Below are 15,967 nucleotides of genomic sequence, written 5' to 3' on the forward strand. Positions count from 1 at the left end.
GGTTCAGCATATGACTCTACGTCAGACGAGGCAGTGGAACTCAATGCTTGAATCTGTAGCTGGACATGCACAGGACGATGAAGGGGATGACCAGTAAGTGGAGGATCTGGAGATGCTCCAAGGGCGCAGATAAGAATCCTCCGTCCACATGTTGATGTTTTTTTTATGGTTGCCATTTGGCCTTTTTTTCTGGTTATTGTTGTGCCTGTTGCACTCTTTTACCTTGTCATATGTCTCCAATGGGGCTATGCTGGCCCTTGGCAACTCTCTTCATGGACTGTGATGCACTCTGTTACCTTGTCATATGTCTCCAATGGGGCTATGCTGGCCCTTGGCAACTCTCTTCATGGACTGTGATGCACTCTGTTACCTTGTCATATGTCTCCAATGGGGCTATGCTGGCCCTTGGCAACTCTCTTCATGGACTGTGATGCACTCTGTTACCTTGTCATATGTCTCCAATGGGGCTATGCTGGCCCTTGGCAACTCTCTTCATGGACTGTGATGCACTCTGTTACCTTGTCATATGTCTCCAATGGGGCTATGCTGGCCCTTGGCAACTCTCTTCATGGACTGTGATGCACTCTGTTACCTTGTCATATGGCTCCAATTTTCCTGATTTTTACCAGATTATTTATAAACGTTGTTGATGTTTTCTGACATACTAATAAAAGACATGTCATTGCACGATTCTTTGTCTTCCTTATTCATGTCATTGATTGAAATCTCTAGTTTATCTGGTTGATCCTTAAAGGGACCTACCAAAAATAATGGTGTTTCCTGAATCATATATGTAATAAAATTGTAAATGACTTTAAGATTAACATCTCCAATGTCATTTTATTATTTGTCTTTATATATTTTTCTAAAAGCTTTATCATTGCATGATTATGATTAGCATAGTAATTCTTTTATATATGTATATATAGATTGTTATTTGTGTATATATATGTATATTTCAAATTTCACATCCATGTGTGTATTTATAAACTCTGCATGAATTGATGCACCTTTAACAAATGATCTGAGGATTGATACAATGATATAATCCCTGTAAAGTGTTCATTTTATTGAAATAGTATGGTCTCTGTGTATCCTCTTTTTAAAAATAAAAATCATGTCCCTTTAAGTGATGGTGAGCACAATTGTTAATGAATGGATTTCCATTTCTAAAGCGTTTTTGTCCTTTTTACATGAACAAGGACATATAATCTTATTAATAAACAATCTTATTGTAATGTTGACAGCACATGTATTTCATTTTCTATTCTATCTTATTGTAAAAGTGTAACCAAATCAATCTCTGTGTGTAATGCGCATATTTTAGATGAGGAATATGTTTTTCAAAATATTTTAAACAAATACTTCTCCTCCCATATATGGCTATAGGTAGGCTGACCATATTTCAACTTGAATAAATGACACGTTTGATCAATACATGTGTCATTATTGTTATTACAAAACAATCTAAACATATCTTAAAACATCAATGGCATATGTATTTCTCATGTGTATCTTTTAAATGTTAAAGATATACACCATAGCTATAGTTAAAGGGACAGTCAAGTCCGAAAAGATGATTCATGATTTCGTGACATTCCTAGATAGCAATCTAGACACATACTAGTTACTAAAATATAAATACGTTTCTTATTGATATGCCAAGCTGTCAACTGAGTCCTTGTATTGGCTGCGGTTTTTCAGCGATCTCGGATGCGCCATGTTGCTTAAGACGTCACCTGCCAGGCTGTCCAATGATTCCTTGTATTGACTGACGTTTTTACGCGATCAAGGATGCACCTTTTATTGGATGGCGTTTTTACGCGATCAAGGATGCGCCTTTTTTTTGTTTGCGTTCTTACATGATCAAGAATGCGCCTTTTATTGGATTGCGTTCTTACGTGATCAAGGAAGTGCCATGTTAATTAAGACGTCACATGCAAAGGTAAAAAAACGTCTGATTGTATTACGTAGTCCCGCAATATTTGTTTGTGCACGTTACACACGTTTGTGAATGAGAAGACAAGTTTAAAAACATGGCGAATATGGATTGTTTGCATCATGTTACATTGTTGACCCATAGCTGATAAAGACCACCACATTCTCTTTTGCTGGATGTCTGGTTGAATAAACGAACGAAAGCAAAATGTTTTCATGCATAAGATATTTCGAGGCAAGTGCAAATCTCTATAGTCCATGTTGTTTAACCCCTTAATGACCGCAGCACTTTTCCATTTTCTGTCCGTTTGGGACCAAGGCTATTTTTACATTTTTGCACTGTTTGTGTTTAGCTGTAATTTTCCTCTTCCTCATTTACTGTACCCACACATATTATATACCGTTTTTCTCGCCATTAAATTGACTTTCAAAAGATACCATCATTTTCATCATATCTTATAATTTACTATAAAAAACATTATAAAATATGAGGAAAAAATGGAAAAAAACACATTTTTTCTAACTTTGACCCCCAAAATCTGTTACACATCTACAACCACCAAAAAACACCCATGCTAAATAGTTTCTAAATTTTGTCCTGAGTTTAGAAATACCCAATGTTTACATGTTCTTTGCTTTTTTTGCAAGTTATAGGGCCATAAATACAAGTAGCACTTTGCTATTTCCAAACCACTTTTTTTCAAAATTAGCGCTAGTTACATTGGAACACTAATATCTTTCAGGAATCCCTGAATATCCCTTGACATGTATATATATTTTTTTAGAAGACATCCCAAAGTATTGATCTAGGCCCATTTTGGTATATTTCATGCCACCATTTCACCGCCAAATGCGATCAAATAAAAAAAATTGTTCACTTTTTCACAAATATTTTCACAAATTTTAGGTTTCTCACTGAAATTATTTACAAACAACTTATGCAATTATAGCATAAATGGTTGTAAATGCTTCTCTGGGATCCCCTTTGTTCAGATATAGCAGACATATATGGCTTTGGCTTTGCTTTTTGGTAATTAGAAGGCTGCTAAATGCCCCTGCGCAAAATACGTGTATTATGCCCAGCAGTGAAGGGGTTAATTAGTGAGCATGTAGGGAGCTTCTAGGGTTAATTTTAGCTTTAGTGTAGTGTAGTAGACAACCCCAAGTATTGATCTAGGCCCATTTTGGTATATTTCATGCCACCATTTCACCGCCAAATGCGATCAAATTAAAAAAAACGTTAATTTTTTTCACAATTTTAGGTTTCTCACTGAAATTATTTACAAACAGCTTGTGTAATTATGGCACAAATGGTTGTAAATGCTTCTCTGGGATGCCCTTTGTTCAGAAATAGCAGACATATATGACTTTGGCGTTGCTTTTTGGTAATTAGAAAGTCGCTAAATGCTGCTGCGCATCACACGTGTATTATGGCTAGCAGTGAAGGGGTTAATTAGGTAGTGTGTAGGGAGCTTGCAGGGTTAATTTTAGCTTTAGTGTAGTGTTCAGCCTCCCACCTGACACATCCCACCCCCTGATCCCTCCCAAACAGCTCCCTTCCCTCCCCCACCCCACTATTGTCCCCGCCATCTTAAGTACTGGCAGAAAGTCTGCCAGTACTAAAATAAAAGATTTTTTTTTTAAAGAAAAAAAAAAAAAAAGCATATTTACATATGCTGTGTTTAGGATCCCCCCTTAGCCCCCAACCTCCCTGATCCCCCCCAAAACAGCTCTCTAAGCCTCCCCCTCTGCCTTATTGGGGGCCATCTTGGGTACTGGCAGCTGTCTGCCAGTACCCAGTTTGCACAATCAAATGTTTATTTTTTTTTTATTTTTTTTATTTTTTCTGTAGTGTAGCTTCCCCCCCCCCCCCCACGGACCAACCCCCACCACCTAAATAACGCCTAAGGTTTTTTTTAAAAAAATTACTGGTCTCACTTTTATTTTGGGACACATTTTTTTCTGTAGTGCAGCGGTCCCCACCCGGTTCCTGCCCCGGCGCGCGCCCGGGCTTCCACGCCCACGATCCCGCCCCCCTCCACATGACCAGGGCCATCGATGGCCGCCACCCACCTCCCACACCGGCTCCCACCCACCAACGATACCGGCCATTGATGTCCGGTGCAGAGAGGGCCACAGAGTGGCTCTCTCTGCATCGGATGGCCATCTAAGGTTATTGCAGGATGCCTCCATATCGAGGCATCACTGCAATAACCGGAAAGCAGCTGGAAGCAAGCAGGATCGCTTCCAGCTGCTTTCCACACCGAGGACGTGCAGGGTACGTCCTCAGGCGTTAACTGCCTTTTTTCTGAGGACGTACCCTGCACGTCCTCGGTCATTAAGGGGTTAATATGTTTGTCAACAATATGTTCCTTTTTATGAAAAATGACTGTTGTGTTTAATGTTAAAGATATCTAATTCATAAATATGCGCTATTGTGTTAGAATAAAGTAATCAATATGCATTTATCTTTATCATATTCTAAATATATGATGCCGACTTCTTCTAAATGTAATTTTATCGTATATTTTATTAAAGGTTCATTAGACACTCACATTAAAAACCAAAATATTTTATTTGGTCTCTAGTTATATAGCCCATTGTTTAACAAATACACGTCTCATTTTGCTTCTGTTCAAATAAAATGTAAGTAATTTTCAGACTCCTCGCCAAGCCTCAAAGTTTCATGTGAGTACCATCTCCAGCTTTCTCCTGTTTGTGTAAAGGGTCTTTTCATATGTTAATGATGGGGTTTTGTCTTGTTTTACGGTTGTAATGGGGGTTCATCTATATTTTCAATAGAGATAACCCGATTTTCTTAGAAAGTGTTTAAAGCTTTGTAATATTGATATCAGTATATGTTAATCTTGTTGTTTCTAGTAGTGTCTATTACATGCAGTTCTGTTAAAAATATAGTATACTGTCCCTTTAATGCAAATGTTGATTTTTGTATCATGTATGAGTTCCACATTGATTAATCTCCAAATATATTATTGTTACCATATTTCCCCCCCCCCCCACTCCTAAAAGGACTTTAAACCATATTCATTGTTAAAAAAATGTCTTTCTAAAAAAAAATTAACACAATAATGTCTCTTTAAGAAAATAGACTTTATTTAACATGTGTAACATATCTCAGCCTAATGTCACTATCCCTTTAAGAAATCCTTTTCTGACTGCTGCATTTGGGCAGTATTCACATTCAGCCTGCCTGCCTGATTAATCATTCATGCACCTGATTACCTCAGCCTCTTTTTAAGCCTTCTCAGGTCTAATGTGCCTTGCATTAACATTGAAGTTGTGATCCTGAACAGAGGTCTGTGACTGTTTCCTGCATGAACTTAGCAACTATTCCAAGATACAGCATTTCCTATTACCTATGCAAAATATCATCAAACCGCAAGTATCAAAAATATCTCCATTCTGTTTCCTGGACACAGCTACTTAACAATCTCTGAACTTTATTATAATTCAACTATGCTTTTGCTTACCATCACTCTCTAATTACAACAGCATCTTACTCAGAACTTTATAACTATTTCTCTGCTACAAGTTGTCATTGCTGAAATATCCTGCTGCAAATATGTTAACATATTCTGAACTCTGCATCTATGTGTTCAATTAAAAGCTTTCCTGTGATTCTCCAATATATGTTCAAACAGTAATTAATGCCTTAAACTTAACTTTCACCTGTGCTGCTCTGCTAATTACTGACATACAGCTCATTATAATAATATGTACTGTGAACCTGCAATAAACCAAGTTTGCATCTAAATGCACAAACAGTAATTAATGCCTAAACTTGCAGCTTGTCTAAGTACCTGTGCAGCTATGCTTTAACTCTGACATACAGCTTTATATAATATTATGTACTGTGAACCTGCAACAATCCTTAGTTTGCATCTAAGTGTCAAACTTTCACCAGATTACTCTGAAGCCTGAACATTCCACTTTGCTATATTTCTCTCTCATTGAATCCTGCAGTTACTTCTATTAACTAACTATAAGTCACAGTGAACTCAGAATATATTGTATACAAATGTTGCACTCTCCATTTATTCTACAATAACTTCTAGCAACTATGAATCACAGAATATCATCTATCCACGTCCAGGATACTCTTCCCCGGGTCAGGGGTCGGTGTCTTCAAATCCCTACCACTGCCCCGAGGGTCTGTTTCCTGAGCGCATGTACACCGGATCATGACAACATGTCAATATAAATCTGTTTTCAATATTTATTGTTTGAACAAGTACATGTAGATATACCAACAATCTGCAAATATTATATGTTAGCATATGTAATTTTGTTAAAGGGACAGTTTAGAAAACAAATAATGTTTTGCATTATTAAAAAAGTCAGTTTTGTAATATCAATGATATCAAAGGTTTCTCACCAATTAATCATTTGTCTGTGTTTATTTTAATTTGCTAGCTAAACCTATGAGGTTCGTGTGCTCATTTCTTAGAGCTTGAAGAGTGCATGTAATCATTATGCAATTTGACCACTAGAGGGCATTTGGATAGCATTTGTATATCTAAAACCTTGAGCTCATACAGCATATTTACCATGTATTGATCATTGATGTCTAAAATGTTGTTATGTCAGAACAACAAATAAGTGGTAATTTTTCATAGGCATAGATACAAGGGTAAGCATATAAGTCACACGTATTTCTCCATGTTTTGTTGTTTCCAACTTGATAATGCGTAATACAGTGTTTTCTTTGTAATCAATAATTCTGACTGTCCCTTTAAGCTGTGTTATTGGCATTCAAACAGTAATATGCCATCATGGATAATTGTAATGGTAATTTTGTTTGCGATTCGGGAAACAGTTTGGACATCACATCACAGAAACCAATCAATATCATGAACAAGGATAGGTATGTGATGTGGTTTTCACACACTTATAACCCACACTCTGCAAACAATCTGCCTCCATGGACCCGGTCCCATAGAAGTAGATTATATACATAGTGTGGTCCACAAGTGTATGAAAACCACATCATCACATACCTATCCATTACACATTAAATCAAAAAAACATTAAACATGAAAACAAATACTTACTTCCTCTTCCTTCCCCTCTTCCCACGGGGCTGAGGCTCTGGGAGGGTCAACTGCCGACTCCGACGAGTTCTCATTGGAGATGTTGTGGGAAGAGTGGAAGGAAGAGTACTGGGACGACCAAGGTGAGGAGGAGGAGATGGGCCGGCAGGAGGAAATGGGCCGGCAGGAGGAGATGGGCCGGCAGGAGGAGATGGGCCGGCAGGAGAAGATGGCCCGGCAGGAGAAGATGGCCCGGCAGGAGAAGATGGCCCGGCAGCAGGAGGCCCAGCAGCAGGAGGCCCAGCAGCAGGAGGCCCAGCAGCAGGAGGCCCAGCAGCAGGAGGCCCAGCAGATGGCGGAGCAGGAGGCCCAGCAGATGGCGGCCCAGGAGCAGGAGGCCCAGCAGAGGGTGGCCCAGGAGCAGGAGGCCCAGGAGCAGGAGGCAGACCGGCAGATGGCGGACCAGGAGGCAGACCAGCAGGAGGCAGACCAGCATGCGCCTCCCGGAAGAAATTAAACATCTCTTGTTGGAGTCTAAAGGTTCTGTTTTGGCCTTCTTCTATTCGAGTAAGGAGGTGTATGATTTGGGTTTGGCCTTCAATGATTTTGTTTTGTCCTTCAAGAATTCTAGTTCTGCCTTCTATATTTTGTATCCGGGAGTTACGCATCTGGTCAATGTAGTCTAGTAGAACCCACACCTCCGCTATTTCCTCTTGTTGTGCACGGTGGGGTGCCCGTGCACGGCGGGCTGCTAGTGCACGGCGGCCTGCTGGTCCTTGAGGGGCCTCTGCTTCCGCGGCCTCTTCCTCTGCTTCCGGGGCCTCTTCGTCAAGGGGGGCCTCTTCGTCAAGGGGGGCCTTTTCCCTCCGAGGTGGAGATTCATCCCCACCACTCTCATCCCGGGGAAAAGGAGGAGCCGGTAGTTGCTGTGCTGCCTCCTCCCCAGACTCTGTATATTTGAAAAAGAAATAAATGTATATATTAGCATATTTCCAAATAAAGGTTTAAATTACTTAGCTTACGATACAATTACAAATGCAGCCTCATTAATCCACTTTGAAATCTAACAATCAATACGATTTCCGCATTTTCTAAACCGTGTTTGTGATATCTCTGGTCAATCTGAATGTTTTAGCGTTTGTTTTCAGTCTGTTTAAATGCACACCTAACCTATAGCCTTGATACTGATGTAACCGCAAAGTAATTGTGAATGCGTGTAAACAACGTAATAGCATTAATCTGATCCTTAAAGGGACATGAAACCCAATGTTTTATCTTTCATGATTTCGAAGCATACAATTATAATCAACTTTCTAATGTACTTTTCTTATCTAATTAGCTTCATTCTCTGGATATTCTTTGCTGAAAAGCATATCTAGATATGCTTAGAAGCTGCTGATTGGTAGCTGAATATAGCTGCCTCCTGTGATTGGTTCACTGTGTGCATGGCTATTTCTTCATTAACCCCTTAATGACAACTGACGTACCAGGTACGTCATGCATTAACAATCAGTTAATGACAATGGACGTACCTGGTACGTCAGTTGTCTAACAGAGTGCTGGAAGTGATCACAATCACTTCCAGCAGCTCTGAGGGTATTGCAGTGATGCCTCGATATGGAGGCATCCTGCAATACCCCTTTACAAGACTCCGATGCAGAGAGAGCCACTCTGTGGCCCTCTCTGCACCGGTAGTGATGGTGCCGATGGTGCCTCTGACCGGTGGGAGGAGGGAGCATGTGCGTGCACGATGCGCGCGTGCACGTGCATGATGTGCGCGTGCACGTGCACATGCACATGCGCACATTAGCCACACTGACACCAATGAAAAAGTAAGAGGAAAAAAAGTTATTTTATTTTTTTTATATTTAAAAGGATCTGTGAGGGGGAGGGGGTGGGGGTATTGTGGGGGGGGCTGCTACACTACAGAAATAATTAAACACAAATAACAGTTATAAATACAATTAAAATAAGTTTGGTTTGTGGGGCCAAACTGGGTACTGGCAGACAGCTGCCAGTACCCAAGATGGCGGTAATTAGGTAGGGGAGAGGGTTAGAGAGCTGGAGGGGGGGATCAGGGAGGTTGGTGCTAAGGCAGGGGTCCATCACAACTAAAATATTTTATAATTTTTATTTAAAAAAAAAAAAAAATCTTTTATTTAGTACTGGCAGACTTTCTGCCAGTACTTAAGATGGCGGTAACAATTGTGGGGTGGGGGAGGGAAGAGAGCTGTTTGGGAGGGATCAGGGGGTGGGATGTGTCAGGTGGGAGGCTGATCTCTAAAATTAACCCTGCAAGCTCCCTACAAGCTACCTAATTTAACCCCTTCACTGCTGGGCATAATTCACGTGTGGTGCGCAGCATCATTTATCGGCCTTCTAATTACCAAAAAGCAACGCCAAAGCCATATAAATCTGCTATTTCTGAACAAAGGGGATCCCAGAGAAGCTTTTACAACAATTTCTGCCATAATTGCACAAGCTGTTTGTAAATAATTTCAGTGAGAAACCTAAAATTGTGAAAAATGTAAAGTTTTTTTTTTTTATTTGCTCGCATTTGGCGGTGAAATGGTGGCATAAAATATACCAAAATGGGCCTAGATCAATACTTGGGGTTGTCTACTACACTACACTAAAGCTAAAATTAACCCTACAAGCTCCCTACAAGCTCCCTAATTAACCCCTTCACTCCTGGGCATAAAACACGTGGGGTGCGCAGTGGCATTTAGCGGCCTTCTAATTACCAAAAAGCAACCACAAAGCCATATAAGTCTGTTATTTCTGAAAAAGGGGATCCCAGAGAAGCATTTACAACCATTTGTGCCATAATTGCAGAAGCTGTTTGTAAATAATTTCAGTGGGAAACCTAAAGTTTGTGACAAAATTTGTGAAAAAGTGAACTTTTTTTTTTATCGCATTTGGCGGTGAAATGGTGGCATGAAATATACCAAAATGGGCCTAGATCAATACTTTGGGATGTCTTCTAAAACAAAATATATACATGTCAAGGGATATTCAGATATTCCTGACAGATATCAGTGTCCCAATGTAACTAGCGCTAATTTTGAAAAAAAGTGGTTTGGAAATAGCAAAGTGCTACTTGTGTTTATTGCCCTATAAATTGCAAAAAAAGCTAAGAACATGTAAACATTGGGTATTTCTAAACTCAGGACAAAATTTAGAAACTATTTAGCATGGGTGTTTTTTGGTGATTGTAGATGTGTAACAGATTTTGGGGGTCAAAGTTAGAAAAAGTGTGTTTTTTTCCATTTTTTCCTCATATTTTATCATTTTTTTTTTTTGTAAATTATAAGATATGATGAAAATAATGGTATCTTTAGAAAGTCCATTTAATGACGAGAAAAACGGTATATAATATGTGTGGGTACAGTAAACGAGTAAGAGGAAAATTACAGCTAAACGCAAACACTGCAGAAATGTAAAAATAGCCATTGTCATTAAGGGTAAGAAAATTGAAAAATGGTCCGGTCATTAAGGGGTTAAAGTATATCTAAAGAATGAATCAAATTAGGTAATATAAGTAAATTGGAATGTTGTTTAAAATTGTATTCTCTACCTTAATCATGAAAGTAAAGGTTTGCGTATAGTGTCCCTTGAAATACATTAGTATGTTAATTTATTCTTAAATGAGCTTACCGTCAGATGAGAATGGCAGGTTCCCGGTATCAATTCCTCCGATACCGACTATATCCACCTCGGAGATGCTGGGACGCAACATTTCCTCCCATCGGCAGTAATCTATTTCCAGTGCAGGGCCGCCACCGGTTCCTGCGGCATGTCGGGCCTCCAGGCTTAACTTTTTCTTAAGCTCCATCTTGCAGTCCCGGTATTGATGTTTAATAGAGTCCATATCTCTGTTCCGGCCACCCACTGCATTGACTGCATTCCTTATCTCCTGCCAGAGCTTCCTCTTCTCAGTCGGGGTGGTCTTCTGATGCTGCAGCCTCCTATACCTGGCCATATAGGCTTCTACGAGGGCCTCCTTCTCCTCCATCGAAAACCTCGCCTCCCTAGTCGCCTTGGCCTTCCCCTGTGACGATGCCCTCTGTTTCCCGGACTGTGAAGCCCTACTCTGTCCGCCACTGGGCCCAGCCACTTGTTCATCTTGAACCAAGTGGCTGGGTCCACCCACCGCTTCCACCCCCACTTCCTGCCCCCCTTCCTGTCCCTCTCCCCCTCCCTCTCCTCCCCCCTCTACCTCTCACCTGCCTGCCCTCCATCTCTTCCCTAAACTAAACCCCAACTAAGCAAACAAAAAGTGAGTGTGATCAAATGAAAGGGGGTCAAAATAAAGAACTAAAAAGACCAAAATAAGTGCTGAAAGTGTGAAAGGGATATAAATAAAAGAGGGTAAGGAGTATTTAAATGAATAAAATGAAGAAGAAGACTAAAAGAAGGATATGTAAACTAAATGTAACTAGGGGATGGGGATGGGATGGGGTATGGGATAAGAGTAAATGGGATGAAAGGGAATGGGACTACAGGGAGGAATGGGGTATGGAGTTTAGTATGAGAGGGTATGGGGTATGGAGTGTATGTAGTGTTATTGATAAGTGTATGTATGTATTGAATGTGTTTGCGTTTAAATGTGTTAAGTGTACAGAAAAAGCACTTGCACACTCACCCAAACCAACTGTCGTTCACTAACTCACACTAGCACTAACTCTCTAACTCACACTAGCACTAACTCTCTAACTCACACTAGCACTAACTCTCTAACTCACACTAGCACTAACTCTCTAACTCACACTAGCACTAACTCTCTAACTCACACTAGCACTAACTCTCTAACTCACACTAACTCTCACTACCACTAACTGACTCACAATAATGCACAAAATCTCTAAGCTCCAATCTCCAAAAACCCACCAGCAACACAGTGAAAGAAGCCATGCTTGTGTGGTGCTTATATACCCTGTGTAAATGTTTAATGATGTACCGGTTTGCGTTGTAAATTGTGTTCAGGTGTGCTTTATTAGTAATTATTATTTGTGCAATGTGTATTAGTTGTGTGAATTTGCGCATGCTCATTTGGAGTTAGTATTTGTGGAATGTGTAGAATGCGATGATGTCATAGTGGTCGTTTTCTATAACATTGTCCAATAGTATTATGTTTAAATGTGAATTTGTGATGGTGTGGTATTAGTGAAGTGTTGTATATGTATGTTTGTCCTAATATATAGTAATATTGAATGCGATTATTTTGCTAGTGTATGTTTTTGTTTTTTTCTTCCTTGTTGTTATTTTCCGTATTTCCGCATCTTAAAGTATATGCGTATTCCCTGTATTTTATTTAAATAAAATTCCCCCCGCTTCTGAATGTGTAATGCTTATGTGGTTTGTTTAGTGATTGTTGTTGTGACATTTGCGACGTGTTATTGTTGTGCATGATGTGGTATGCGTCATATGACCGAGCTGTGCGTATTTCTCGCGAGATCGAGTGTTAGATGAAAAAAGCGTGTTTGTTTGCATTTCCATTGATCTCTATGGGAGACTGTCTAACGCGGGCAGGATTCCGCGTGTGAAATACACGCGTTAGGAGTATCGTTAGATGTTTTTTTTTTAACTCTAAATACCGGCGTTAAACAATGCCGTGCGTTAGACATAAACCACGCGTAGCTATCGCACCCCATCTACCGCCAAACTCCAAATCTAGCCGTTAGTTTGGGAACCTTTCCCTAGTTAAAGATACAGTACATCATACATATAAAAATAGAAACAAATGACATTTACATTTAAAGGGACAGTCAAGTCCAAAAAAACCTTTCATTTTTCAAATAGGGCATGTAATTTTAAACAACTTTCCAATTTACTTTTATCAACAATTTTGCTTTGTTCTCTTGGTATTCTAGTTGAAAGTAAACCTAGGGAGGCACATATGATAATTTCTAAGCCCTTGAAGGCCACCTCTATTTTATTTACTTTTCACAGCAGGGGAGAGCAAGCTCATGTAGGCCATATAGATAGCATTGTGATCACGCCCGTGGTTAGTTGCAGACACTGCACTAATTGGCTAAAATGCAACTATATGCAAAATAACTAAAAGTCATGTGATTAGGGGCAGTCAGAAGATGCTTAGATACAAGTTAGTCACAGAAGTAAAAAGTGTATTAATATAACAGTGTTGGTTTTGCAAAAAAACGGGGAATGGGTAATAAAGGGATTATCTATCTTTTTAAACAACAAAAATTCTAGTGTTGACTGTCCCTTTTAAGTTTCAAATAATGATAAAAGTATTGGGAATACCACCCTGAAAAGAAAAATGTAGCGCTTAAAAATTAAAAATTCCGCTTAAAAAAGCTTAAGAAAGTGATATACGTTCCAGAGCATTAAAAAGCCATCTATATCTTTGTTCTGTCCATTAATGGATCTCCAATATAGTTGATATTTGTATATATCACAAACAATGTTAAGTAACAGCAGAATGTTCTTATTAAGATACTATGTATCCTTATATCACCTGTGATCTTCGGTATAAGTGTAACTTTGACTCACAAATAGTTGCAGCAGCTATGACCAAATGCTGCTGATGTCCGTCTGATGTCCTTCGGTTAATTTTTGTAACAACACGCCGCTCCTTGCGTGTGAGTAGCCTTCTGGACTGCTCTCAGCCTCCGATGAAAAACTCACCGCTCTCTGTGTGTAAATGACCGGCTGGAACACGCCGCTCCTTGCGTGCAAGTGACCTGTCAGACTGCAACTTTCGGCCTCCAAAGAACTCACAGCTTCCCTGCTTCTGAATGGCCAGCTGGATCCTCGTTAGTAGCCTCACAGACAGAGGACACGCTGGGTCCTGCGTGTGTATGACCGGCTTTTTCGGCTTAGGCAAAACAGATGATTTTGTAGACACCCGCTCTTAGCGTGATATACGCGCGGGCAAATACTAGGTACCTAGTGAAATAAGTTCTGGTAAACGAGCAACTTCTTACTTCTACGCATTTCACCCGTGTATCTGGGCTTTTTCAAGATGAAAAAGCCCAGATACACGGGTGAAACGCGTAGAAGTAAGAAGTTGATAAGAATACCTTAGCTTATAGCGCCCTCTCATCCATATTATCTGTGTGTGTGTGTGTATACTGTGTTTGAGTGCAGCTGGGGTGTGTGTGTGTATATACTGTTTGTGTGTGTGTATGTGTATATACTGTGTGTGAGTGCAGCTGGGGTGTGTGTATATACTGTTTGTGTGTGTGAGTGCAGCTGGGGTGTGTGTGTGTGTATATACTGTGTGTGAGTGCAGCTGGGGTGTGTGTATATACTGTTTGTGTGTGTGAGTGCAGCTGGGGTGTGTGTGTGAGTGCAGCTGGTGTACTGTTTGGTACTGTTTGTGTGTGAGTGCAGCTGGGGTGTGTGTGTGTGTATATACTGTGTGTGAGTGCAGCTGGCGTGTGTATATACTGTTTGTGTGTGAGTGCAGCTGGGGTGTGTGTATATACTGTTTGTGTGTATTTGAGTGCAGCTGGGGTGTGTGTATATACTGTTTGTGTGTGTGTGTGTGTGAGTGCAGCTGGGGTGTGTGTGTGCATATACTGTGTGTAAGTGCAGCTGGGGGGTGTGTATATACTGTTTGTGTGTGTGTGTGAGTGCAGCTGGGGTGTGTGTGTGTGCATATACTGTGTGTAAGTGCAGCTGGGGGGGTGTATATACTGTTTGTGTGTGTTTGAGTGCAGCTGGGGTGTGTGTATATACTGTTTGTGTGTGTGTGTGAGTGCAGCTGGGGTGTGTGTGTGTGCATATACTGTGTGTGAGTGCAGCTGTGGTGTGTGTATATACTGTTTGTGTGTGTGAGTGCAGCTATTGTATGTATACTGTGTGTGCGTATATTTAAAGGGACTTTAAACTTAAAATCCCCATAAAAGGGTTAATCATGCACGCTTAAAAAATAACCATGCAATGTGCTCTCTATTTATTTTGGCAAAATTGTGTTTTTTCCACTCTCCAGTTGGATTGCATCATGCAGGATTCGGAAATTTGACCCATGTACATTCTACATACAGAAAGAGACGCAATCTTCCAGGAACAAACAGCAACTCAGTCTTGTTCTATTGCCCGGTTACCAGAAGGGAGTAGCTTATTTTAGCCCAATTGTGTTTTTCACAGAGGAAAACTTTCCTGAAGTATATCAGTCTGATTCCGCCCAACAAGGTCAGTCCAGCCCCGAAATACCAGGCATTGCTCCTCTGAACAAGGGAAATGGCAACCCCAGATGATCGTTTCGGCCTCCTTTGGGCCTCGTCAGTGAGGTGCAGCCATAACTCTACCATGCAATGTGCTCTCTATTTATTTTGGCAAAATTGTGTTTTTTCCACTCTCCAGTTGGATTGCATCATGCAGGATTCCGAAATTTGACCCATGTACATTCTACATACAGAAAGAGACGCAATCTTCCAGGAACAAACAGCAACTCAGTCTTGTTCTATTGCCCGGTTACCAGAAGGGAGTAGCTTATTTTAGCCCAATTGTGTTTTTCACAGAGGAAAACTTTCCTGAAGTATATCAGTCTGATTCCGCCCAACAAGGTCAGTCCAGCCCCGAAATACCAGGCATTGCTCCTCTGAACAAGGGAAATGGCAACCCCAGATGATCGTTTCGGCCTCTTTTGGGCCTCGTCAGTGAGGTGCAGCCATAACTCTATAGGCACATTGAGCAAGTAGTCCACTTCCCAATGTGTCTAGAGGGATATGGCTGCAGCTCACAGACGAGGCCGAAACGATCGCCTGGGGCTGCTATTTCCCTTGTTCTGAGAAGAATTGCCTGGTGTTTCAGTGCTGGACTCACCTTGTCAAACTGATATACTTAAAGAAAGTTTTCCTCTGTGAAAATTACAATTGGGCTGAAGGAAGCTACTCCCAGGTGGTAACCGGCCATAGGACAAGCCAATGAGCTTCTCTTTCTGCATGGCTATATACATTCTACACAGTTTATGCTTGATCAGTACAGGAGCTTATTTATTTGTGTCC

The 15,967-nt window shown here is 40.6% G+C and overlaps 1 protein-coding gene across 3 annotated transcripts in view; it reads left to right on the plus strand.

Moving 5' to 3' along the window:
* The window catches only part of NR1I2 (nuclear receptor subfamily 1 group I member 2), a 483,563-nt gene that overhangs the window by 195,620 nt on the left and 271,976 nt on the right, over window positions 1-15,967 (plus strand). The window contains exon 3 of one of the 3 annotated variants that reach the window (XM_053705788.1): window positions 14,950-15,250. The exons of 1 other annotated variant lie outside the window; for it this stretch is intronic. In XM_053705788.1, coding sequence (XP_053561763.1) covers window positions 15,201-15,250 — 50 coding nt within the window. In that variant the 5' untranslated portion in view covers window positions 14,950-15,200. Of the gene's footprint in view, window positions 1-14,949; window positions 15,251-15,282; window positions 15,527-15,967 lie in introns of those variants that run through there. One more of the 3 variants, XM_053705790.1, reaches the window with a different exon arrangement.

Source organism: Bombina bombina, chromosome 3 (genome assembly GCF_027579735.1).
Source record: "Bombina bombina isolate aBomBom1 chromosome 3, aBomBom1.pri, whole genome shotgun sequence".
NCBI classification, from domain to species: Eukaryota; Metazoa; Chordata; class Amphibia; order Anura; family Bombinatoridae; genus Bombina; species Bombina bombina.